The sequence below is a fragment of the Delphinus delphis genome, chromosome 1 (assembly GCF_949987515.2).
Source record: "Delphinus delphis chromosome 1, mDelDel1.2, whole genome shotgun sequence".
Classification (NCBI taxonomy): Eukaryota; Metazoa; Chordata; class Mammalia; order Artiodactyla; family Delphinidae; genus Delphinus; species Delphinus delphis.
Window position 1 is genome coordinate 159,969,480 of NC_082683.1, and position 24,711 is coordinate 159,994,190.

The 24,711-nt window shown below is 36.8% G+C and overlaps 1 protein-coding gene across 2 annotated transcripts in view; it reads left to right on the forward strand.

Annotated features, from left to right (window-relative positions):
• The window catches only part of CNST (consortin, connexin sorting protein), a 115,038-nt gene that overhangs the window by 62,046 nt on the left and 28,281 nt on the right, over positions 1-24,711 (forward strand). For both annotated transcript variants that reach the window (XM_059997107.2, XM_059997098.2), the window contains exons 3-8: positions 4,106-4,311; positions 12,900-12,930; positions 14,713-14,799; positions 15,244-15,358; positions 18,146-18,167; positions 18,340-18,436. In XM_059997107.2, the coding sequence (XP_059853090.1) occupies positions 4,106-4,311; positions 12,900-12,930; positions 14,713-14,799; positions 15,244-15,358; positions 18,146-18,167; positions 18,340-18,436 (558 nt within the window). The remainder of the gene's footprint in view (positions 1-4,105; positions 4,312-12,899; positions 12,931-14,712; positions 14,800-15,243; positions 15,359-18,145; positions 18,168-18,339; positions 18,437-24,711) is intronic.

Below are 24,711 nucleotides of genomic sequence, written 5' to 3' on the forward strand. Positions count from 1 at the left end.
AACAAGTATATTAATGCATATATGTGGAACCTAGAAAAATGGTACAGATGAACCGGTTTGCAGGGCAGAAATAGAGACATAGATGTAGAGAACAAATGTATGGACACCAAGGGAGGAAAGTAGTGGTGGGGTGGTGGTGTTGGGATGAACTGGGAGATTGGGATTGACGTGTATATACTAATATGTATAAAATGGATAATAAGAACCTGCTGTATAAAAAAATAAATAAAATTCAAAAAAAACAAACAACTGAAATGTAAGTCCTCCTCCCTGACCAGAATCTTGATTCCTCAGTTCCCTTCTCTATAGGGGAATTTCTTGGATATCTTTCCAGAAATATTTTAAAGTTCTGGCACCGAGCACTAGCTCAGATCTTAGGGTATGATCTCCTTGCATTCTTTTTTCTGATACACAAATGAGGAGTATACAGTACTATTCTGCTTTTTTAAAAAAGAAAGAAAGAAAAGATGCTGAACGTCACTAATCGTCAGGGAAATGCAAATGAAGACCACAGCGAGATATCACTTCATACCCGTTTGAATGGCTTGTATCAAAAAGACAACAAATAGCAGGTGTTGGTGAGGACATGGAGAAACGGGAACCCTTCTGCTCTGTTGGTGGGAATGTAAATAGGAGCAGTCACTATGTGAAAATAGTATGGAGAGTCCTCAAAAAAGCAAAAGTAGAACTACCATATGATCCAGCAGTTCCACTCCTGGGTATTTATCTGAAGGAAAGGTAAACAGTAATTCAAAATGATACATGCACCCCTGTGTCTATTGCAGCATTATTTATAATAGCCACGATATGGAAGCAAGCTAAGTGCCCATCAGTAGATGAATGGATAAAGATGATGTGTTCTATACACACAGACACACACGCACACAGATACATGCATATACAGTGGAATATTACTGAGCCATGAAAAAGATTGGCATCTTGCCATTTGTGATAACATGGATGGACCTGGAGAGTGTTATGCTTAGTGAAATAAGTCAGAGAAAGACAAATACTGTATGATTTCAGTTACATGTGTCATCTAAAAAACTAAATAAGTGAACAAACATAACTAAAGAGAAACAGTCATAGAACAAACAGGTGGTTGACAGAGGGGAATGGGATGGGAGGAGGAGAGAAATAAGTGAGGGAGATTAAGAGGTACAAATTTTCAGTTACAAAATAAATGAGTCACAGGTATGAAATGTACAGTGTGGGGAATATAGTCAATAACTACGTGATATCTTTGTAGTGATGACAGATGACAATGAGACGTATCATGGTGATCACTTTGAAATATATAGAAATATTGAATCACTAGGTTGTATACCAGGAACTAACAGTATTGCAGGTCAATTATACTTCATAAACAAACAAACTCATAGAGAAAGATCAGATTTGTGGTTACCAGAGTTGTGGGGTGGTGGGAAGGGGAATTGGGTGAAGGTGGTCAAAAGGTACAAACTTCCAATTACAGGATAAGCAATTACTAGGGATGTAGTATATAACATGATAAATATAATTAATGTTATGTGTGAAATTATGTTATGTGTTATGTATGTAATGTTATGTGTTATGTTATATGTGAAAGTTGTTAAGAGAGTAAATCCTAAGGGTTCTCATCACAAGAACATTTTTTTCTATTTCTTTAATGTTTTATCTATATGAAATAAACTTATTGTGGGATTCATTTCGTGTTTTATGTAAGTCAAATTGTTAGGCTGTACACCTGAAAGTTATACAGTGCTGTATGTCAAGTACATCTCAATAAAACTGGAAGAAAAAAATTTTAATAAGTAAATAAAATAACTTAGAAAATGGATCTAGCAGGAACCGTGACCATTATGCATCTATACTGTCTAAATAACTGAGGTAATCATATGGCGTGATTTCATTTCCATTATTTAACAGGACCCTTTTTAGACTTCCTTTAGATAATGGAGTCATAAATTCTGTCCTTTATCCTTACTTTGGAAAATCCTGCCCTTCTTTGGCCATATCCTTCAAGGGTTTTATTTAAATTCCCTCTACAGAAAATGAGCATTATAAAATTCAATTTTTCAAAGAGGAAATATGGAGTAATATTTGATAATTATGTGGGAAGAATTTAATGAAAAGAAGTATAGAATTTGAGAGGTTAGCCTTATCACAGTCTATATGAAATTAAATAGCTTGGGCACAGTAGTGTGGCTGGAGAAAAAGGAAAGAAAACAGTATTTCTCTTAGTCTCTTTGTAGTTCTCTATACAAAGCTTATGTTCCTACATTGGCACTACTACCATTGTGGTTAGAAAATTAGAAGGCAGAAGAATCATCCATGTTTTCACAAATACTGTTCCTGCAAAATAAAATGGCAGGCCATCTCTAGGCCTTGTACTTCCAGAGTCCAAACGACATAAAATTTATAGAAGAGAATTTTCTAAAATATAAGGAATCACTGTAGGTGATTATCTGTAGAAAGCACAACACTTGGAATTTTAATGCTGAATACGCTACTGGATATAACTGCAATACTATAGTAAGTAAATTAATCCCTGTGCTGTAGGAGTTATGATCTAATAAAGATACGACCCTTCACCAGTCACTGTAATACGATCCTTCACCAGTCACTATAATACACTATAATGCAAAGCCCTAGCGGACTTTCCATAGACCATATATAGGATTTAGAGGAAAGTAAGTTTACTTCAGGCTCATGTTATAGAGAAATATATGAATTTTTTTAGGGTAGAACTTAACTAGACAGATGGGAGGAAATTTTTTTCTTTTTTAATTTTCTTGGCCACACTGTGCGGCATGTGGGATCTTAGTTCCCTAACCAGGGATCGAAGCTGAGCCCCTTGCATTGGAAGTGCAGAGTCTCAACCACTGGACAGCCAGGGACGTCCAGGGAGGAAAATTTTTTAACTGTTAGGATTTGTAATTGCTCAGAAAGGTGCAGAGTATTAATACTAGGGAGATACAGAATTGGCCAGCTTGGCTAGAGCAGTGGATTTATTTAGAAGGCAGTAGAAGACAGGGTTCTGGGCAAACTCCCCAACCTTTTTGGCACCAGGGACCGGTTTCGTGGAAGACAGTTTTTCCAGGGTTGGGGGGGGTGGTGTTTCAGGCAGTAACACGAGCGATGGGGAGCGATGGGGAGTGGAAGATGAAGCTTCGCTTGCTTGCCCATCACTCACCTCCTGCTGTGCGGCCCGGTTCCTAACAGGCCGCGGACTGCTATAGGTCTGCAGCTCACGGGTTAGGGACCCCTGCTCTAGAGGGCTGGCAGGAGGCAACTTCAGTCATGGTATGCACACGCTAAATTACTGAGAAAGATCCTTTCCAAGCCGGACTAGCTAAAGGTACGTACAGATGCAGACAGTCTATTCAATTTCAATATGAAAATTAGAACTGATGCTGAGATTTCAGTGAAGGGTGAAGTTATAATGTGTAACATTTAAAGTTTAAAACTTTGGTGTGTCATTTCAGGAGCTGTGGGCCAAGGATTTATTCACTGATTTTTTTCCCCCAAGTTTGTGTTACTTCTTTTTATTAGGAAAAAAGCTTCTGTGGCCATTAGCTCTGGACATCTGAATTCCTTCTGCTCTGCTGGGATCCAGAAGTAGTTCTAAAGTTATCAGACCAAGAGTTTAGAGAGGAAGGCTTAACTTCTTTAGCCTTTCATATGATAAACACATTTACCTTCCCATGTAGTTCCTTAATTTTGCATAAGACATGACTTCAGATTGTAGTTAATTCGTTTTTCCTTTGGGAGAATCAAGTTTTTGGTCAGATTTTAACCTACTTTTCTTTAGATCTTTTTTTATATTCTTAATTATAATTCTTAATTAAGAATATAAATTATATTCTTAATTTATAATATAAATAAAAAAGTTATATAGATCTAATAGAATTGCTTCTATTAACTAATCGCTAATAGAAACAATCAGATGTCAGCACAATCTTAATTTATTGAGGAGAATAACTTGTGGTTTCTGTGGGTTTGGGGTTTTTTTTATGTGATTAGCTTTATTTGAAAATTTTATGATTAACAGGCATAATTGTTTTAAGGTGTTTACCATGATGGAAATTTATCCTAACATAGGCATTTTATTTACCTCTCAAAGGACTTTCTTCAGGAGATACCACACCCTTTATGCAAGAAAATATATTACATGCAGCCATACATGCTGTTAGTGATGAAGAATCTGCAGAAGTAAATGCTAATGATCAACTAGAAGCCCCGAAGCTGGTTCTGCAATCTCTGTTCTCACTTATACGGGGTGAAGTTGAGCAGTTGGATTCAAGAGCACTTCCCCTTTGCCTTCATCAGGTATCATGTTAAACACTTCACTTTCAGCCTCACTGAAATTCTGGGACCAATATTTGTAATAATCTAAAATCCTATTCTCTGTAATTGATTCTACCCCACCTGTCATTGGTGAGTCCAAGAGGAGGTGACCCTGGATCAGTGGCTGGTAGGAAATTTGGCATATCACTGACTCGTGGCCACACATTGGCTTGGATCATCAATCTATAGTTCATACTGTTGCTAACTTCTTTTGCTTAGTGAGTAAGCTGTGTACAAATAAGAGTGAATGTAGTGAGTGCTTAATTAAAGTACCAACAAGGTACCAAAAACTAAGCTAGACGCTAGGGAAACAGATTATGTAACAGAGCATGTCCTTAAGAGAGGCACTGTGGAATAGGAGAAACAGTTTGTAGATAACTAATTGTAGAAGTCTGTACAAAGCATTAGAGTAAATACGTGTTTAAGGTTCAGCAGAAGCACAAAATGCATGATTAACTTTGTCCTTTGGACATCAAGGGAAAAAAAGGTGATTCTTGAGCTGGGTTTTGCAGGATGTTTAGGCTCTCACTAGATGAACAAAGTGAGCTGGTACAGAAAGAGAGAACAGTCCCTGCAAAGACAGGGATGTTGTTGAAGATTAAGATGTAAAAGAGACAGGAATTAAGACTGGGTAGCTTGTGCCATTAAGGGCTTACTTTTAGAGGCTGAGAGCCTTTTTTTTTTTAATTTATTTTATTTATTTATTTTTGGCTGCGTTGGGTCTTCGTTGCTGTGTGCGGGCTTTCTGTAGTTGTGGCGAGCCGGGGCTACTCTTCATTGCGGTGCATGGGCTTCTCATTGAGGTGGCTTCTCTTTGTTGGGGAGCATGGGCTCTAGGCACACGGGCTTCAGTAGTTGTGTCATGTGGGCTCGGTAGTTGTGGCGCACATGCTTAGTTGCTCCGCAGCATGTGGGATCTTCCTGGACCAGGGTTCGAACCCGTGTTCCCTGCATTGGCAGGCAGATTCTTAACCACTGTGCCACCAGGGAAGCCCGAGGCTGAGAGCTTTTAATTATGCAGGTGCCATAATTTGAATTTTAGAAAAATAACTCTTTTGATGATTGGGAGGGTAAGCTAGAAGATGGAGAGCCTGGAGACTGGGAGATCTATAGGACAGTGATGAGGAAGATACACAAGAGATAATTCCAAAAAGATTAAGATATTTATGAGCTGTGTTTTATTTTCTTTTAAAATGAAAATAATTTGTATACGGGTGTGGAAAAAGCTTCACTTTTTATTTCACTCCTCCTGTTTCATTTAACTTTTGCAGTGAGCAGTGAATAATTTTTAAGAAGTAAAACAGCTTTTGTCCTAAGGCAGGAAAACATATATTCTTACAACTTTATGTTACCTCCTCGGTGGACTTGAAGAATACCTTTGAGAAAATGTGTACTACTTTTTGACCTCTAATGTGTTACTGACATATATGGTATATGTTTACCATAGTTGAGAACTGTAGTTGAGAACCACCAATATTAAGGCAGCTTTCTAATCTTTCAGCCTTCCTTGAATTTGTACAGTGGATTGAGTTTGTAAAGGGTATTTGCATTAACTGTTATTTCATTCTCCAAACAATCTAGAGAGGTAATTATTATCACCATTTTTACAAGTAGGGAGGCTGAGACTCCCTCACAAAGCAAGTTCCTTATAATTCTAGGGCTACAATTTGTTAGTTCCATTCAATGAATCTGTTTTGGGGACAGCTTGGGAGAAATTTGAATATGGACTGTATATTAAATAATACTGTTGCATCAGTGTCAGGTTTCTTGAGATTGATAATGGAATTGAAGATCATGTAGGAGAGTATCTTTATTCTTGGGAGATACATGTGCAAGTAGTACTTAGGAGTGAAGTGATAGAATGCCTGCAGCTTAAGATATTTCAGTGGGAAAATACATGTAAGGGAGGGAAAGACAGAGAAAGCAAATTTGGCGAAATGTCAATAATTGACGAATCTAAATAAAAGGTATATGGCTGTTGATTTTACTGTTCTTTGAACTCTTCTGTAGAATTTCGATAAAAAGTTGGGGAAAAGGACATTTGGAGTAAATGGAAATAGCAAGTGTAGTCAAATCTTTTCAAGCAGTTTATGTCACTGGGCTATTACATTAAAGGTAGGAAGAATTCTCTTTTCTACAGGCAGGTGATCCTACAGCTGAAGCAGATCTAGTAGAAAATCACATTTTTAGGCAGGAAGACGATAACAGTCTTGATCAGATGAAGATTATTTTTCTTATGTCTCAAAGTAAAATTCTACCTTCATCCCCCAGAAACATGTCAGTTTGCTGGGTCCCGTATGTTATGCTTCTTATATATCTCAGCAATCTGTCCTCTCCTGGCAAAGGAGCTTAGAAAGTATAGTGAGTTTTTTTTTTTTAATGCCACTTTTAAAAAATTTATTTAATTTAAAAAAATATATTTACTTAGGCTGCGCTGGGTCTTAGTTGTGGCATGCGGGATCTTCGTGGCGGCATGCATGCGGGATCTAGTTCCCCAACCAGGGATCGAACTGGGGCCCACTGCATTGGGAATGCAGAGCCCTACCCACTGGACCACCAAGGAAGTCCCTATAGTGATGGTTTTAAAGTATGAGCTTTGGCTGTACCACTAACAAGCAAAGTAGCTTTTAGTTTCTTTTCCTGTAAAGTTGTAGAGGACTCAGTGAAATAATGCAGTAAAAGTACTTAACATAGTACTTGGCACACTTAACATAAAAGCTAAATAAATATTAAGCATTATAACTATATTTCTCTGTCACTACTTCAAACATTGCTTGTTGGAAAGAGATGCTGAAGCCTGCAGTAAGCTGAGACATCAGGGCAACAGGAGTCAGCTGATGGCTGCCTTCCTCAGCCCAAGAATACAAAATATCCTGTCACCTCCCAAGGGAGACACAAATCAGGGAGAAGTGGAGTGAGTTTTTCTTCTTTTCATTATTTAGTAATTCCCACTTTCATACTGTGCCTTTCACTTGGATTGACAGTTGTTGACATTTTGCCAGATTTTCGTTTTCCTCCTACCCCCCAGCCCCTCTCCACGCACGTATTTTCCACTGACACATTTTAAAGTAATTTTCAGGCATTATATCACTTCACCCTTAAATATCAATACTTGTGCATAAATTCCCCAAGAATAATGATACTCTCCTACATAACCTACAATGCCATTATCAACCCCAAGAAATGAGACATTGGTTTAATATTATTTAACATACAGCCTGTATTTGTTTCCCTCAAGTTATTCCACAAATATTCTTTATAAATAGTTTTCCCCAGATCCAGGATCCAGTGAAGGAGCACACAGTGGGAAGATTCTTTAGTCTTTGGTAATCCAGAACAATTCCCTGCCTTTTGTTTTGTTTTGTTTATTTGCTTGTTTGTTTATACTTTTATAACATTGACACTTCTGAAGACTCAAGAATTCTTGTAAAATGTCCCATAATTAGGATCTGCCTGATTATTTCTTCATGATTTGATTCAGGTTAAAATATATTGGCCAAGAATTCTACCTAGGTAACATTCCATACTCAGTTCTCTTTTTTTTTTTTTTTTTTTTTTTTTTTTTTTTTTGGTGATACGCGGGCCTCTCACTGTTGCGGCCTCTCCGGTTGCGGAGCACAGGCTCCGGACGCGCAGGCTCAGCAGCCATGGCTCACGGGCCTAGATGCTCTGCGGCATGTGGGATCCTCCCGGACCGGGGCATGAACCTGCGTCCCCTGCATCGGCAGGCGGACTCTCAACCACTGTGCCACCAGGGAAGCCCCTCAGTTCTCTTTTGAACTCACTCCAATATGGCCTTTGTGCCAACTACTCCATCAAAGTTGCATTGTAAAGGCCAGGTGTGACCTCCATGTTGCGTGCCCATACGAATCTAGTGGTCAGTCCTCAGTTTTCATCTTACTAGAAGTATCAGAATCTCTGACAAGTTGACCACATACTCTATTTTACAGCATTTTCTTTTTTTGCCTTTTAGGACCCCTCACTTTTGGCTTTTATATCTTACCTCACTGGACATTCCTTCTCTGGCTCATTTGTTGAGTCCTCCAAGTTTTACTAATTCTTAAACATTGAAGTGCTTCAAGATTCAATTCTGAACTACAGACTTAAACATCCAGCTTCCTGAGGCATCTCATGGGCATTTCAAACTTAAGATGCCCAAAATCAAACTTTGATTTTTTTCTCCAAAATCTTTTGCTTTCCTAGTCTTCCCCCTTTTGTTAAATGGCAACTCCATCCCTCCAGTTGCTGAGACCAAATACTTTGAAGTCATCCTTCACTTTTCCCCACGTCCAAATTCAGTCAGCAAGTCCTGCCACTCTATTTCAAAATATATCCAGATTCTGACCTCTTCTTACCTCCTGCATTGACACCATCTCAGTGCAAGATAGTATCAAATCTCACTTGGATTCTTGCAGTAAACTAATTGTAGAAACCTCCTTGCTTTACCTTTACTTCCATTTAGGTTTTTTTCTCTCTACACAGCAGTCATTGTGATTCAGATAAAATGTTACGTCAGATCATGTTACTTCTCTGCTCAAAGCCATCCACTGACTTCTCTTCGCATTCAGAGTAAAAGCCAAAATCCTTACCATGGCCTACGAGATCCTACATGATTTGGCCCTGTTACCTCTTAGGCCTTAATTCCTAAAACTCTCCTTCTTGTTCACTCCTTTCCAGGTACACTGGCCTCCTAGCAGTTTGTCAGATATACCAAGAATGTTCCTACATCAGGGTCTATGGTACTTCCTTTCCATCCTTTCTCAGGAAGCCGCTAGATGATGTACTCCATCAAAACAAGGGAGTAAACCAAGGAACAGGAAGATTGAGATATAGGAAACTGGGGATGCTACCAGGAGAGAGGTGAAGGGAATCTCTAGGTGAAGGGAGATTCTAAGATGACAGCTTTGTACCAAAAAGGAGAGAGTAACCACTTCTATTTGAGCAGATCAGAAGGGTCTGGGGAGGAACTTTTATATCATTTTCCTATTTCTGAATATTTGCGGTATCTGAATGTATTGAGGGAAGATTTAGACTCCTGGTGGACTATTTAGAGTTGTATAAGTGATAAGTGCATGGAAAACTTTTTTTTTACAAAAAAGGGAAAAAAAGAAACTCCAGGGAAAACAAAAAGTTTTCAGGAAAGGAAAAATAATGAGTTTATTACTTGGCTTAACTCATAATAAGGTAAACATTAAATGTTTATCTACCTGTTACTACAATATAATAACATGGGATAGGTGAATATGTGAGAGAAAGTGTGTGTCGTGTATGTTTGTAGGGTTTGGATGGGGAGGAGCAAAAGACCCAATCCTCATTTTCTAAAACTGAAAAAATCAAGAAATAGCAAATATAAGCATAATGTTTAGAGATACAGCAAAAAATATATTTTTAAACAGATAAGAGAAATCTAAGTATGTGCTTGCTCCTGAAGAAAGGAGAATAGGGCAAGAAGGGTAGGGCCTTTTTTAACACACCTCATAAAACTATTTGACTCTTTAAACCATATACATGTGTAATCTTGATAAAAATAAGAGCTAGGGCTTCGCTGGTGGCGCAGTGGTTGAGAGTCCGCCTGCCGATGCAGGGGACACGGGTTCGTGCCCGGGTCTGGGAAGATCCCACATGCCGCGGAGCAGCTGCGCCCGTGAGCCATGGCCACTGGGCCTGCGCGTCCGGAGCCTATGCTCCGCAACGGGAGAGGCCACAGCAGTGAGAGGCCCGCGTACCACAAAAAAAAAAAAAAAAAAAAAAGAGCTAAAAGAAGAAATTTATAATTCAGGCATAAGGCTAGGATATCCAGTTGAAAGGAATGGTAGTACCACTAACAGAAATAAGGAAGTATGGATGGGAAGAGTTAATTAGGGGACAATTATATTATTATTATTTTATTTTTTGCTGTACGCGGGCCTCTCACTGTTGTGGCCTCTCCCGTTGCGGAGCACAGGCTCCGGACGCGCAGGCCCAGTGGCCATGGCTCACGGGCGCAGCTGCTCCGCGGCATGTGGGATCTTCCCAGACCGGGGCACGAACCCGTGTCCCCTGCATCGGCAGGTGGACTCTCAACCACTGCGCCACCAGGGAAGCCCAGACAATTTTATTATTTTTAACATGATATTATATGGATGAATATATGCTAAAGGCCATTTGATATAATGACTACGATTACTTTAGATATACACTTATACTTTTAGCTCTTGGAACTCTTGAAGATTCCATTTAAAAATTATTTTTTTTGGGTTTGAGTAATCTTCCTACACTGACTTAGTTAATATGACTGCAGGTTAGCTTTAAATATGTAACTGAAGTCATAAACTTAGAAGTTTCTCATATAGAAGTAAGAAGAAAAAGATCAAGTGCTGTACTCTGTGCTCAGTGAGCTTATACTGAAACTCATCTCAGACTCAGGCAGGATATGTCTCCGCTGGGATCCTTGAAGCCACTCTGTAAGACTATGGCTGAAAAACTACACCTTCCTAATTCCCTTTCTTTTTGTTTCTGGTAGGTAAAAGAAGCCTGAAACCAGGAGAACCTTAAAATTATTACCATCCCAAAGTGATTTTCAACTTACTTCTTCACATAATTCTACTCTGCCTCTCTCACTTCTAGTCCAGAGTCAGACTCGAAAACCATTTTAAGCACTTACTGCTATGTGCTGGGCACTGTGCTAGATGCACGTTTCCTCACTTAGTCCTTACAGCAGCCCTGTCTCAGAGCTGTAGGTATTATTGTCCCTATTTTACAGATAAGGAAGCTGAGTTTGAGACTCAACATGTCCAGGGTCACACAGCTGGTAGTGGCAAAGCTTGGACTAGAACGCAGTCAGGTTATTCACTTTCAAACCTCACGTTTTTCTGTTATACCAGGCTACCTCCCAGATCTAGACATATGGGGCATCAAAGAAAATCACATTTTCTTTTGCCCTGCTAGACTTGCCAGGGGTAGGTTTTTATAGGGGATATGATCTGTATATTTATTTTTCAAGCTGCCCTTTCACCTTGGAAATGTTTTATTTTTGATACCTTGGGTTTCATGACCCTGTCTTTTTTATATATATATATAAATTTATTTATTTTTGGCTGCATTGGGTCTTCGTTGCTGCGCGCGGGGTCTATTCTTCGTTGCGGTGCGCAGGCTTCTCATTGCAGTGGCTTCTCTTGTGGTGGAGCACAGGCTCTAGGCATGCAGGCTTAAGTAGCTGTGGCTTGCAGGCTCAGTAGTTGTGGCTCGCTGGCTCTAGAGCGCAGGCTCAGTAGTTGTGGTGCACGGGCTTAGTTACTCCGTGGCATGTGGGATCTTCCCAGACCAGGGCTCAAACTTGTGTCCCCTGCATTGGCAGGCAGACTCTTAACCACTGCGCCACCAGGGAAGTCCCATGACCCTGTCTTTTTGGTTGCACTTATGGTACTAGAACTGTCATGGAAATCTGAAAGCTAATTGATTAACAGTTTACAAAGAGGTGATTGAGTCCATCTATATTGTATGTTGCTCCTGGAAGAATGTTAGATATATAGAATAAATTTTAAGCTAGGCAAATATTTCCTTTAAAACTATCCTTTTTCCACTGTGGGATTTGGGAAAGACCATTCCTTTTTATTGCTAGCTTACAGGTTTGACAAGTGCTTTATTGCTCTTTGCCTTGGCAGCTACCTGGAAAATGGAGATAGTGATCTATAAATGGAATACCTTTTTCACTAGACTTACTAAAAATCAGTGGAAACTGTTTGAAAGTGTAAAGTACTTAATGAAATATTTTAAATATGACAGTAGTCAATTTATGAAAATATTTCTCAGTGAATACTTTCGGTTTTACTATTCTATTTATAAATGCTATATCTAAATGAAGATCTAAATAAAAGATCCCAAAGTTTTTAGAATCAAAGAATTTTTAAATTTAGAGATGCCCTAGAATGAATCTGCTAAGTGATAAGCCTCAACTGGGTCCAGATCATGAGGCTCTGGACCCCACCCTCCCATCCAGTGCCCTTTATACTGTGCAGCACTTTGTATATATTCCAAAGATCATTGCTCAACTATTAGCACTTGGTCTGTCCTCAACTATTAGCACTTGGTCTGTCCTTTTCTGAAATATCAAAAAAGAATGAAAAATCAGTGTCCCATGAGGTAGTTTGTGAAACAGAAATGAAATGAATAGGTTTTAAGATTTCATGTGACATGACATATTTCAACTTTTTAATTTACGATAAAGTCATCCTTTCACTCATAATATACTTTTATAAGCCTCAGTAGCATTTCCCTCATTGTTTAGAGTTCTTACTTGTAAACTCTAATGAATCAGTGATGTTTGCTTTGACTTGAAATAGAGTAGGAAGAATGAGATTGTATATGGACCAAAGGATGTCTATGTTTGCTTTTCTTGAGATAAGTGACTTCAGAAATGTGTCCTGTGCCTACAGTCTGATTTTTTCTGAACTGGCGAATGTAGTTAAATAAGAGTTTTCTTAGTTCAATATCAAAGACTTTGAGAATTTCAAGGTCTTGGTTTCTTCTAAATTTGTCTTTTCATCCAAATGTTAATTTAATTTCCTCTGTTTTTTATTTGTTTTTAACAGATAGCAGAGTCCTATTTCCAGGAGGAGGACTGTATCCTTTTCTTAATTACAAGAAGAAATTCACAGATTTCTTAGAGAACTGCCCATTTTTAAAAACTGAGATTTACGTACAATGAAATGTATAATCTGTTGTTTTCACTGGGTTTTAATTGTTGTATGCGCCAGTGTAACCATCTCAGAAAACAAGATGTAGGGAATTTGTCACTCCAGAAAATTCTCTAGAAGCACCCAAATTTGACCTCCCATGAACAAGCCCTAATTTTACCAAAATCTAAATATTTGTGTGTTGGGGGGAGGGGGGAAAGCATTTTGCAAAAAACAAACAAAAAAAAAAACAACCCATTGAATTTTTTTTCTTTTGAATTAAACAGAAGTACAAGTCAAGTAATATTCGTATGTTAGAGTCTGTCAAGCGTATTATACATAGTAAACCTCATAACTGTCTTATTGTAGCTATATATCAGTAAAGGGAAGATTGAGTTCTTCACTAGTAATAAACAGAATAAATGTTCTCAAAGGAGACTGCATGTTAACTTTTGTATAGGAAAGATTTATTCCCTTAGCTTTTAAATTTTCCTCATTTGAAATTGTTTTTGAAAGATGGCCCAATATATTGTCTAGAAAGAATGTATCCTAAGTATCTCTATTTCCCTATTTGTGTGATTTCTTTTTCCTCCTAACCTTATTGACTTTCACAACAGATTGAGGGATAAGCCGTTATCATCCTGAACCCTATCCAGTAAACTACGAAATGAAACTTCAGACAGTGGCAGTTCATTTCTAAGTATGTAGGAAATCAAATTCTTATGGAAAGGAAGCTAGAGCTACCCAAATGAGTATGATGTAGTGCAGTTCAGATCAGCATCAGCATCCCTGGGAGCTTCTTAGAAACGAAAATTCATGGGCCTTAGAATCAGAGCTTCTGGGGATCAGACCCATGAATCTCTATTTTAGCAAGATTTTCAAATACTTTTTATGTTCAGTAAAGTTTGAGAAACATTGGTATACTTTTAAGCCATGCACAGAGGAAAATGGAATTGTCTCTGCTTCTCCCTGACCTATTTTATGATTCCTGGCATATCTTTAAGACTACAAATGAGAGAGAGAATTAAACCTCTGAGTGATCATGGGAAGGACAAAAAGCTAAAACAGTGAGTTTTTTCTCTTCCTTCTTTCTGGGTCAACATTTAGAACATGGCCCAAAGGAAGGTAGACAGTTGCACAATTTATTATGACCTCATGTGATGCTAAATGTGTGATACAGATGGAGAAGACAGCAGTTTATAAGAAAATCTACCAAAAAAGTAGAAGCACATAATTATGAAAATCACTGTGGCAAGTTAATTTTTTTTAAGTGTTCGGTGAGAAATAAGTAAAGGATCACAGGCAGTTGAAATCAGAAACAAACATTTGACTAGAGGGTAACATAGTTGCTTGACAGAAGGTAATTTAAGGAGAGAAAGAAAGGGGGGGGGGAACACTTAGATACAGGATTCCACATGGGTCCTGTTTCTAATTAAATTATATTTAATTGACTCTCCTAGAGATATTGTTAGCAAGCAGCCATTCCTTGAACGTTAAAACCTTCTTTTTATTTCTACTGTTTGCTGATAGAATAGAACCCAGGTAGCTACTGCATGATACGCTACATTAAAATTTACCTACTTCAGAACCAAGAAACCTTACTTAAGTTTTGTTTAAATTTAAAAGTATTTAGAGTCCTCTCATTTTTTGGTAAGCTTCAAATTTATCAACTGATATAGGACATTATTCTTTAGGCTGGATTTCTGTTTTCCTCAAATTTTCTATTCAGATGAGAAAGCAATGAAATTCATTCAGCTCGAACGACTGTATCATGAGCAATTGCTCGCAAATCTTTCTGCCATTCAAGAACAGTGGGGTGAGTACAGACTAACAGAATGTGGAATTATCAATAATCTAACAAGTTGCTCTCTAGAAAGTTAACATATTTGACCTAGTTTTAGGAAATAGACATTTCTAGTCAAGTTAATGTTGCAAAGAAAGTAGCATTTTTAGCACAAGTTTATGTCACTGTAAGAAAATTTTTCTCTTTGTATTTTGTTCTTCATATCAGTGCCAAGAAAAGAACACTTGCAACTGTTTGCATTTCTTCTGATCCCTTTGTATGCCCTATTGGCTAATTTAGTCTCTGGGATAATATTTACTTAGAATGAAAAGTAATCACTTAGCTATTTCTGTGTTAACTTTGGGGTTGAGAAGATACTTTTGCATGATGATCTTTATCAGTGGTGCCAGTTATCTATTTTTTCCCTCCTAAACATGTTTTATAACAGCCAGTGACTAACAAATATTTTAAATTTAGAAACAAAATGGAAAACTGTACAACCACATACAGTTACATCTTTGAGGAACTCAGAAAAAGGATTTAATGGTGAGGATTTTGAACGGCTTGCTAAATTTTGCACAACACATCAAGAGTAAGTACTTCAGTATTTGTTTACAATGAGTTTGAATAGAATATTGAAGAAGCACTGTAGCATTGAATATTTGAAATACAAGATTCATTTCTTTGTTTTGTTAATGCTTTCAACTGGAGAAATTAAAATTGATAAAATGATTAGGTTCCTTTCTCAGCTTTTATCTGTTTCTTACACTAAACTCAGCGAAAGGTCTACTTTACAAAATTCAAAGCACCTTCTAATTAGAAATTTTTAAATGTAACTTCTAATTTCGATTACTTTTTGGTTAAGAGATTAGGCGATTCAGATGGAAAAATTTGTGTTAGGATTTTTTATTATAATTGTTTTTCAATGTTTGTATGTTTGTCAGTGTTTCTATGTTTTTACTATACTATGTTATAGTAAAAACACATTTTTAAGAGTAGTCTAATACTGGAAAGCAAACGCACTATGGTATTTAACCAAAATACTGTAGAAGGAAAAGTCCATTTACCAGATAATTTTAAATTGTTTGATTTATATCAAAGAGTTGGATTTTTAAAACTGAATATAGTAATAATAAAGAACTTAAATATATTTTTTTAATTCATTATTTGAAGACTCAGAATTTTAAAGGTGAGGGGACATGATAGTGATTAAACAAGTGCAGATTTCTGGGATGTACAATTTTCTTGTGTTAGTCAATTTGAACCTTTGAAACAGTATTTGTATGGATTTTGCATTATAACCTAATTCTTAGTGAGTTAAATAGGTTAACTTTTGACTTTGTAGAGGTTTTAAACAACGGAATCTTTTAAAATAGATAAAGGAGATTGTTTTCTTTTTTTTTCTTTTCTTTCTTTTTTTTTTACATCTTTATTGGAGTATAATTGCTTTACAATGGTTAGTTTCTGCTTTATAACAAAGTAAATCAGTTATACATTTACGTATGTTCCCATATCTCTTCCCTCTTGCAGCTCCCTCCCTCCCACCCTCCCTATCCCACCCCTCCAGGCGGTCACAAAGCACCAAGCTGATCTCCCTGTGCTATGCGGCTGCTTCCCACTAGCTATCTACCTTACGTTTGGTAGTGTATATATGTTCATGCCTCTCTCTCGCTTTGTCACAGCTTACTCTTCCCCCTCTCTATATCCTCAAGTCCATTCTATAGTAGGTCTGTGTCTTTATTCCTGTCTTACCCCTAGGTTCTTCATGACATTTTTTTTTCTTAAATTCCATATATATGTGTTAGCATACAGTATTTGTCTTTCTCTTTCTGACTTGCTTCACTCTGTATGACAGACTCTAGGTCTATCCACCTCATTACAAATAGCTCAATTTCGTTTCTTTTTATGGCTGAGTAATATTCCATTGTATATATGTGCCACATCTTCTTTATCCATTCATCCTATGATGGACACTTAGGTTGTTTCCATCTCCGGGCTATTGTAAATAGAGCTGCAATGAACATTGTGGTACATGACTCTTTTTGAATTATGGTTTTCTCAGGGTGTATGCCCAGTAGTGGGATTGATGGGTCATATGGTAGTTCTATTTGTAGCTTTTTAAGGAACCTCCATACTGTGGAGATTGTTTTCTTACTTTCACAATTTCAGTATAGACACTTTTTCTGCCCTTCCCATGGAACTAATAATTTTTAATGTGTTACAAATGTTTTAATTATTTAAAAACAATTTTTTTAACCTAATATGAGCATGACTTTGTTTTTCTTTTTTTTTTTTTCTCTTTTTAAATATAAGGTAACTTGCCAACACACAACTTAAAAGCTAGTCACATTGCTTCAGATCACTAGAGAATTTCTGGCTAATGAACAGTGGATAGTATAGTAAACAAAACCTCAAATTTTTATGCTTTCAATTTGATAATTTCCCAAAATTATACTCCTAAAATTTTTAATATAAAAAATATTTTTGAGTTATACATACATTAAAGTACCCAGCTTGATGAGTTTGTACATGTACAGATACATAGTGTAACTACCAGTCTGACCAAGATACAGGACAGTCCAGCCCCTCAGAAATCTGCCTAATTTCTGTACAAAGTCAGTACCCATCTCCCAAAGTAACTACTGTCTGAGTTCTATAACAGTGTGTTTGCCTGTTCTGTAATTTAATATAAATGTAATCACACAGAGTAGATTTTTGTATCTAGCTTCTTTTGCCCATGGTTATGTTGTTACATGTTATGGTAACTTGCTCTGCTTTACTGCTGTGTGTATTCATTATATGACTATGCAGCAATTTATTTATCCATTATATTGTTAATAGACATTTGGTTTGTTTACAGTTTTTGAATTGTATGAATAAAATGGCTGTGAACATTTTTGTGTATGCTTTGTGGTGAATATATGCATTCTTTTATCTTGGGTATTTCCTAAAGTATAATATTTAAAGATTACTTTTGTTATCCTTTTCTATGGATAATGCATATAAAATTATCTTCCACCATAATTTTAGACTATAATGACATAAACTAAAATTTTAATAGTATCTGTGAAATGCTCTTGAAATACATTATTAGCAAAAGGTTGACACTTTTCCCCCCGAATCTCAGTATTTATAGCTTCTATGGAGGTTTTCATTAGTTATTGGCCATCTAAGGAGATTAACACATGAGATAGCTGCACTTTGAACTATGTGAACCAGTGGTAATGTTTCAGCAGTGGAAATGTTCTGTGCTAATATTAGAATCCAGAGAAGCTCTATTTTTTTTTTTTTACAGCCCTTTCAGTGACATTTGTTTGGAAGCATATTGCTGCTGTAATTTATTTTTTTAATTCTTTTTTTTCTCTCTTTTTTTCTACAGTCCTCTTTTATCCAAACATAAGGTAAGAGATTTTCTTTGAAAATGTCTATAGGAAAAATGTGTCATGTTTGTTGTATGGACTGTTTTAGAAAATAATGAAACCTTTCTCAAATTATTTTCAGCTTTCTAATTTAATGTAATAGTTTCCTCCAAAGTTTTATTTTTCTTCTTCTTCTTTTTAAAAAACTTTTTAGATAGCAGCTGTACAGAAGTCCCTGGGAAGGAAATGCTTTATGCAGTTAATAGTATCTGAAGATCCAAAGGAAAGAGGAGCTACAGCCAAAGAGCCGGGTATGTTTTTAAATTACAGGGGGATATAAGAGATATGCCTGCCTCTTATAATAAGTATTCTACAAATGTTAATCTGAGTTGCTGTGAAGGAGTTTTTTTGCGTATACCTCTCCTGCACAAATAGCAAAGCAAGACTTTTTTACATTGTGTAATTCTATTTTTAGATATCTAGTAGTAGGAATGATAAAATCTGAATTCTTGTAAAAACATAAAATTATTTCATGTTTTCAGTAGGTGGTTATATGTGTCTAACAGAATATGACAAGATTGTACAAATAAGCTCTGAAATAGAATTGGTTTTAGTGTATTCAGACATCCCTTTCTGTTAAAAAAAATCAATTTTTGTACAAACTTTATCAGAAATTTTTTCTGTAAATCTAGATATTATCAAGATAAGCTCTGTATCCTTATAGTTTATCTATAGTAATTTATTCTTTTCCTTTTTTTGTTGACTAACATATGGTATACTTTAATTTGTACATATATATTTCTATAGCATTCATAGTATATTTTATAGCACTGTGTCTTATGTCAAAGGTTAAAGATTTCTAGAAATTTTTTTTCTTACAGTAGTAATGTATGTTCATTATAAAAACTTTAGAAAATAAAGATAAATAAATATGTTTTAGGGCATTTATTTCTCCTTGTTTATGATTTTAGTACTAATTTATATTCCTGGGCTTTATGTTCCTGGGCCTGAGAGCCCTGATAGTAAACAGGCAGCATCAGGTCTTTTGACTTGAGGTGCTTGAAGAGGTAAGATGATGACGATGACGCCTGCAATTTCACTTGCTTTTTTCTCTTTATGTTTTTTTTCCCCCTAAATCTTATTTTATCCCCTCTTCTCTTATGAGGCAAATTTGGGTTGCCTTAGGTCAATCCTACTATACTCTGTTCTTCCTGTCTCTTTTTCCCAGTCATTTTTATTTTGGAAATCAGAATACAATGAGCTTCATAAAAATCTTAGGGGAAAAAGTCACAAAATAGTCACCTAGTTTGGGTGTGAATGTGTCTCTTTGCTGTGCACATTGGGAAGAAGGCTGTTATTACATGCTGAGTGTTTGAGTCTGACACTGCCTAGCACTAGCTTGGCACTACTTCTAGCTTGGCCTTTACTGCGAGATAGGAACTGAGACACCACTATCTCAGACAGGAAACTGAGATACCACGTTTAAGCCACTTGCTTGGTGCTTTGATTCACAACTAGAACCTGGGTCTTCTGGTTTCTAATTAAATTGCAGCATACTTCTGCTAAGTAAGTTGTGTGGATTTTCAAAGACTTACACAATGCAGACATTTCATTAATAGCCATTTTATGGGGAGGGTGTGGACTAAATTCTGGAGAAAGAAATCTTGCCAAGTCTGATAAAATAATATCTTTTAAGGAAAAATGTCAAATGTCTCATAATGAGCCTACTCAGATTGGTTATTCTATGAATAAATACATAGAAATGTAAGAGAAAGAAATATGAAATATGAGAGAAAGAAATATGAAAATATTACTTTAAATGATTTGTATTTAATATATTGTCCTTGTTTTACCCCATATTCCTTATTTCTAATATCTTACATGTTCTACAGTGTAGACTTTCCCTTTTCTTTCTCTCTACATATCTTGGTCTTAAGCTCCTTATATAATAAGTAACTTGCTTTTTTGTGTGTGTGGTGGTTAAAGACATTGTTTCTGGCACCAAACTTGTCTGGTTTGAATCCTCTCTCCACCACTTGAAGTTGTGTGACCCTAAGAGTCTTCCCTGGTGGTCCAGTGGTTAAGACTTCACACTCCCAGTGCAGGGCACATGGGTTCCATGCCTGGTTGGGGAACGAAGACCCTGCATGCTACACGGTGCAGCCAAAAAAAAAAAAAAGTTGTGTGACCATAAGCAAGTTGCCTAATTTCTCTGTCCCTCCCTTTCCTCAGCTCCAAAAGGTGGACATTAATAGTTCTTACCTCATAGGATTCTTATGAGGATTAAATTAGTAATTTCATTAAAGTTTAGAACAGTACCTGGCATAAGGTAAGAAAAATATGTGCTCACTGCTCTCATTACTCTTCCTCCACCACTTCCTCCTCATGTTATCACTACCCCCTACTTCTAGTATTCCATTAATGTTCTCTATGTGTTATTCATTGCTACTTTTCTAATTAATCTATCATTATTAAAGTCTTCAAGTAAGTTATGTAGTATTTTATATTTTCAAAATACTTTTATGTATATTATCTCATCTTTTCCTCCTAACAACCAATTTAAGGTAGGCTAAATCATTTTAAGAAACTCAAGGAAGGTAAGTGACTTATTCCGGAACAGAACTAATTAGAACACAAAGCTAAACCCTATTTTTCTGACCCTGAAGCCCATGTGTTTTTATTAATTTATATTTTAATTCATTTTATTAAGTAATATTTTATATGTAAAAATAATATGAAACGTACATACATTTTAACAATTGATAGAAAAATGAAGACCTGTGAACCTTGTACCTAACAAGGGACTAAATTGTCAGTTCTGTTACAGCTACCTTTGTGTTCCTCTCTATCCCATCACCTGCTTCACTCCATTCCTGAGGTAACCATTATCCTGAGTTCTCTATTTATCATTCCCTTCCCATTTTTAAATCAACTTTATTGAAGTACAATTTCCATACAATAAAATGTACCCATTTGAAGTGTATAATTTGGTGAGATTTGACAACTGTATACACTCATGTAACTACTACCCCAGTCAAGATATGGAACACATTCATCACTCCAGAATCTTTCTCCCAGCCCTCTTACACTCAGTCCCTCCCACCTCCAGTCCCAGGCGACCCAGTGCTTTCTCTTATTATCAGTGGGTTTTCCCTGTTTTAGAATGTAATATAAGTAGAATTGCTCAGCATCCTTTTTTTTTTGAGAGCCTCCCATATTGTTGTATGTATCATTAATTCATTTCCTTTCATTGCTGAGTAGTATTCCACTTTTTTGACCGTACCACAATTTATTTATCCATACACCTGTTGATAGATATTTGGGTTGTTTCCAAGTTGGAGATATCATGAATAAAACGGTAGGAAGGTTTTTTTGTAGATACATGTTTTTATTTCTCTTGGGTAAAGAACTTAGGGTGGAGTCATTGGGTCATAGGGAAGGTACATGTTTAGCTTTCTAAAAAACTGTCAAATAGTTCTCCAACGCTGTTGTCCTATTTTATACCCCACCAGCAATATATGAGAATTCCAGGTGTTCCACGTCCTTGCTGACATTTAATGTTGTCAGTCTTTTTTTTCTTAAGTCATTTTAGTGGATATGAATGTCATTGTGGTTTTACCTTGCTTTTCCCTGATGACTGAGTATGTACATTTTTAGTTTTGAATTAGCCTCTGTAGAAGTTGTACTAATTTATACTATTACCAACAGTTCAGACTTAATTTAGGCACATTTCTTTCCATCTGCTAAAATAGATATTAACATTGAAAATTTCTTTTTCAAGCCTGATATCACTCAGATGTTTTTACCTGATGATAATTAATGAGATACTCAGAAAATATAAGAAATGTGTTAATTCATGAATGCTTTAGTCTCACATCATGTATTGTATAGGGGATTTTTCCCTAAAGAGAATTCATGGGGGAATGGGAAATGAGAGAGTAACGCAAAGGTATGTGCATTTATAGAGCATGTGTTAGAACTTAGGTCTAAGTCTAACTTCTCATTTTAGAACTACCTCTTTAATTTGGTATTATTAAGTATCTGTCATACACTCAGCTTTTATTCCATTTTTATGTCATCAGAGTAGAATTTTTTTTTTAGTACATCTTAAGTCAATGCAGTAGGGTTTAGTAAACTTACCTCACTAGATCTTTGGGTTCAGGAGAACCAATTAACAGAAATTCATGTTAATATTAACAGAAACATTAACAATAAGTTTTATACTATGATACATACTCGTAGAAAATTCAGAAAATATTTTTGGTTAAACATAGTGGATCAAACATTTACTTCCACTTTCTTTTTGGAACACTATTAAAATATCTGAAGGGGATCCTTAAAGGCAGAAAGCCAGAAGGATAGAACTGGCAAGGACCCAGCAGCAGATATGACATCCAGAAAATTTTGGAAGCTGGAAAGCAGATAGATGGGTGACACCTGGCTTAACATACCAGAGAAAGCCAGAAACTAAGTGTCTACAGGGAAAAGGTTGATTTCTGCTTGGGAAGGTTTGGGAATTGGAAGCACAGAGGGTACCTCTAAATTTAAGGGTTTAAAGTTGGGCTAAAAGACTGTACAAGAAGCATTTAGACCTTTATATTCCCCTTCTACCGAATCGGAGGCCTGTTGGAAGCTAGACACAATACAGCAGTGCCTTCAAAATTGCGAGAGAGAATGATTTCTAACCTAGAAAACTTTACCCAACCAAAGCTTTAGTCAGGGGTGAAGAAGTAAAGACTTTCAGATGTGAATAACCTTAGAAAGTTTACCTTCCATGTACCTGTTCTTAGGAAATGTTCTACTAAGAGAGGATAAACAAAGAGGAAGACCTGGGATTCAGAGAAAACAAGGTTTCCAAAATAGAGCCAAAATGAATTCCTAGGATCACTGGGAAAGGAAATTCCAGGATGATAACTGTGTAGCAGCCCTGGAGAGGAGTTCCAGGTCAGGAACTCAAGAAGGATATGTTTTAAAACTGATGGATTACCTCTTGGTACATATGCCGTAGTTGTACATCTGTCAGAGTTTGAAGACACATAGGTAAAGTTTTTTTTTTTTAATGAAGTAATGAGGCAGTTATCAACACCAAGGAAAACAAAGCATAAAGGAGAAAGGAAGACGTATCAGAGTACATAGTGTGGGTCAGTTGTGAATAATACTTACAAAGCCATAGTAACATAAGCATTTGAATATTGATTTGCCCTAGAATTGTGTTGAATTGTAATGGGAGCTAGAGGAGGAGAAAGAAAACATCATTGTTGGGGAAAGGAACCATGAGAGCTAACTCTCTTCCATAGTAGGAAGTCAGTAGGTGTTCTCTAAAACTGAAAAGTCAATAAATAACAATGTAAGTCTTATCTAGAAATGGAGAGTAAATATGAGAGGAAACAGCTAAAGGAACTGAAAATTGGCTGCCCCTAGAGAGCAGGAATTAGACAGATGGGAGGGTAAGGCAGCAGACTGTTTTTCATTACCTGTAAGGACAGGTTTTAAGTTTTTCCCCAAAAGCATGATTTGATACAACAAATTATAAAGTAGCATATATTATGTGTGATTTGGAGACTGAATACGTATTAAAAATATCACTTAGATTTTATATGGCGTCAAACTATAGCTACTCTCCTGATCTAGTCTGAAACTCTTTTCCTTTGCATCTTAAATTACTACTTCTTTTCATATTTTATATTGTTTCTAATAGTGGAATGAAGCAACTGTTTTCAGGCCAGTATTTATAAGTAATACATTGTACCTATGCGTAGTCTTTATTACACACCACTTAAGTGGTATCTTGCTTCATTAGAAACGGTACTTAAAGTGACTGTATTTTGTCTAAGTAACTATAGTCAGCCACGTCACTTTCTACTCATGTAATGGCATCTCAGGCTGATTCTCTAACTTTTCAGTCACTTATAGCTATTAAATAGTCTCATTTTGATTCTTTATGACTTAGTGCTTTTCAATTCCAAACTTTGCCATAACACTTAAATCTCATTATTCAAAGCTCTTCTCTGTCCACCAGCTCTGCAGGGGCTGGGAGCATGGTCTGCTCTCTGGTGAAGCTAGCTAGATTAGTGCATAGGACAGAATCCAGGCTATGGGGACGTGTGGTGGCTCCGGCAGGACCAACTGAGGAGGCGCTTACTTCCAAATTGCTCTCCTAGACATCTGTGGTCCTTTAGGTAACTGGCCCTCAGCTAGAGACAGCACACCCCGTTCCTCTGATGTGGGGCCCTCTCCGCCCTGTGTGTATGCTATTTACTCTCTGAATTCCATGGATGTGTTTTGAGGGCCGCCTTCTGAACCTTTGGGTACTGGGAACTTGTGGAGGAGAGCTTGGCCCCCTTTCCATCTGGCAGGGGCCCTCCTTGCTCTGACATCCCGCATCTTAACAGAGAGGCAGACCAGCAAGCTCAATGGTGAAGCAGACAACCTAATGGGAATTAAAATGTCCATGTGTTTTTTTTTTTTTTTGCAGTCTTCCAAACTTTGAGTGATTCCTTGGGGTGAGACAAGACAAAGAATGCTGTACTCTCCCCAAAAGAGACCTATTTTTCCTTGTCCTCTCCTCATCTGATGTTCAAGTTAA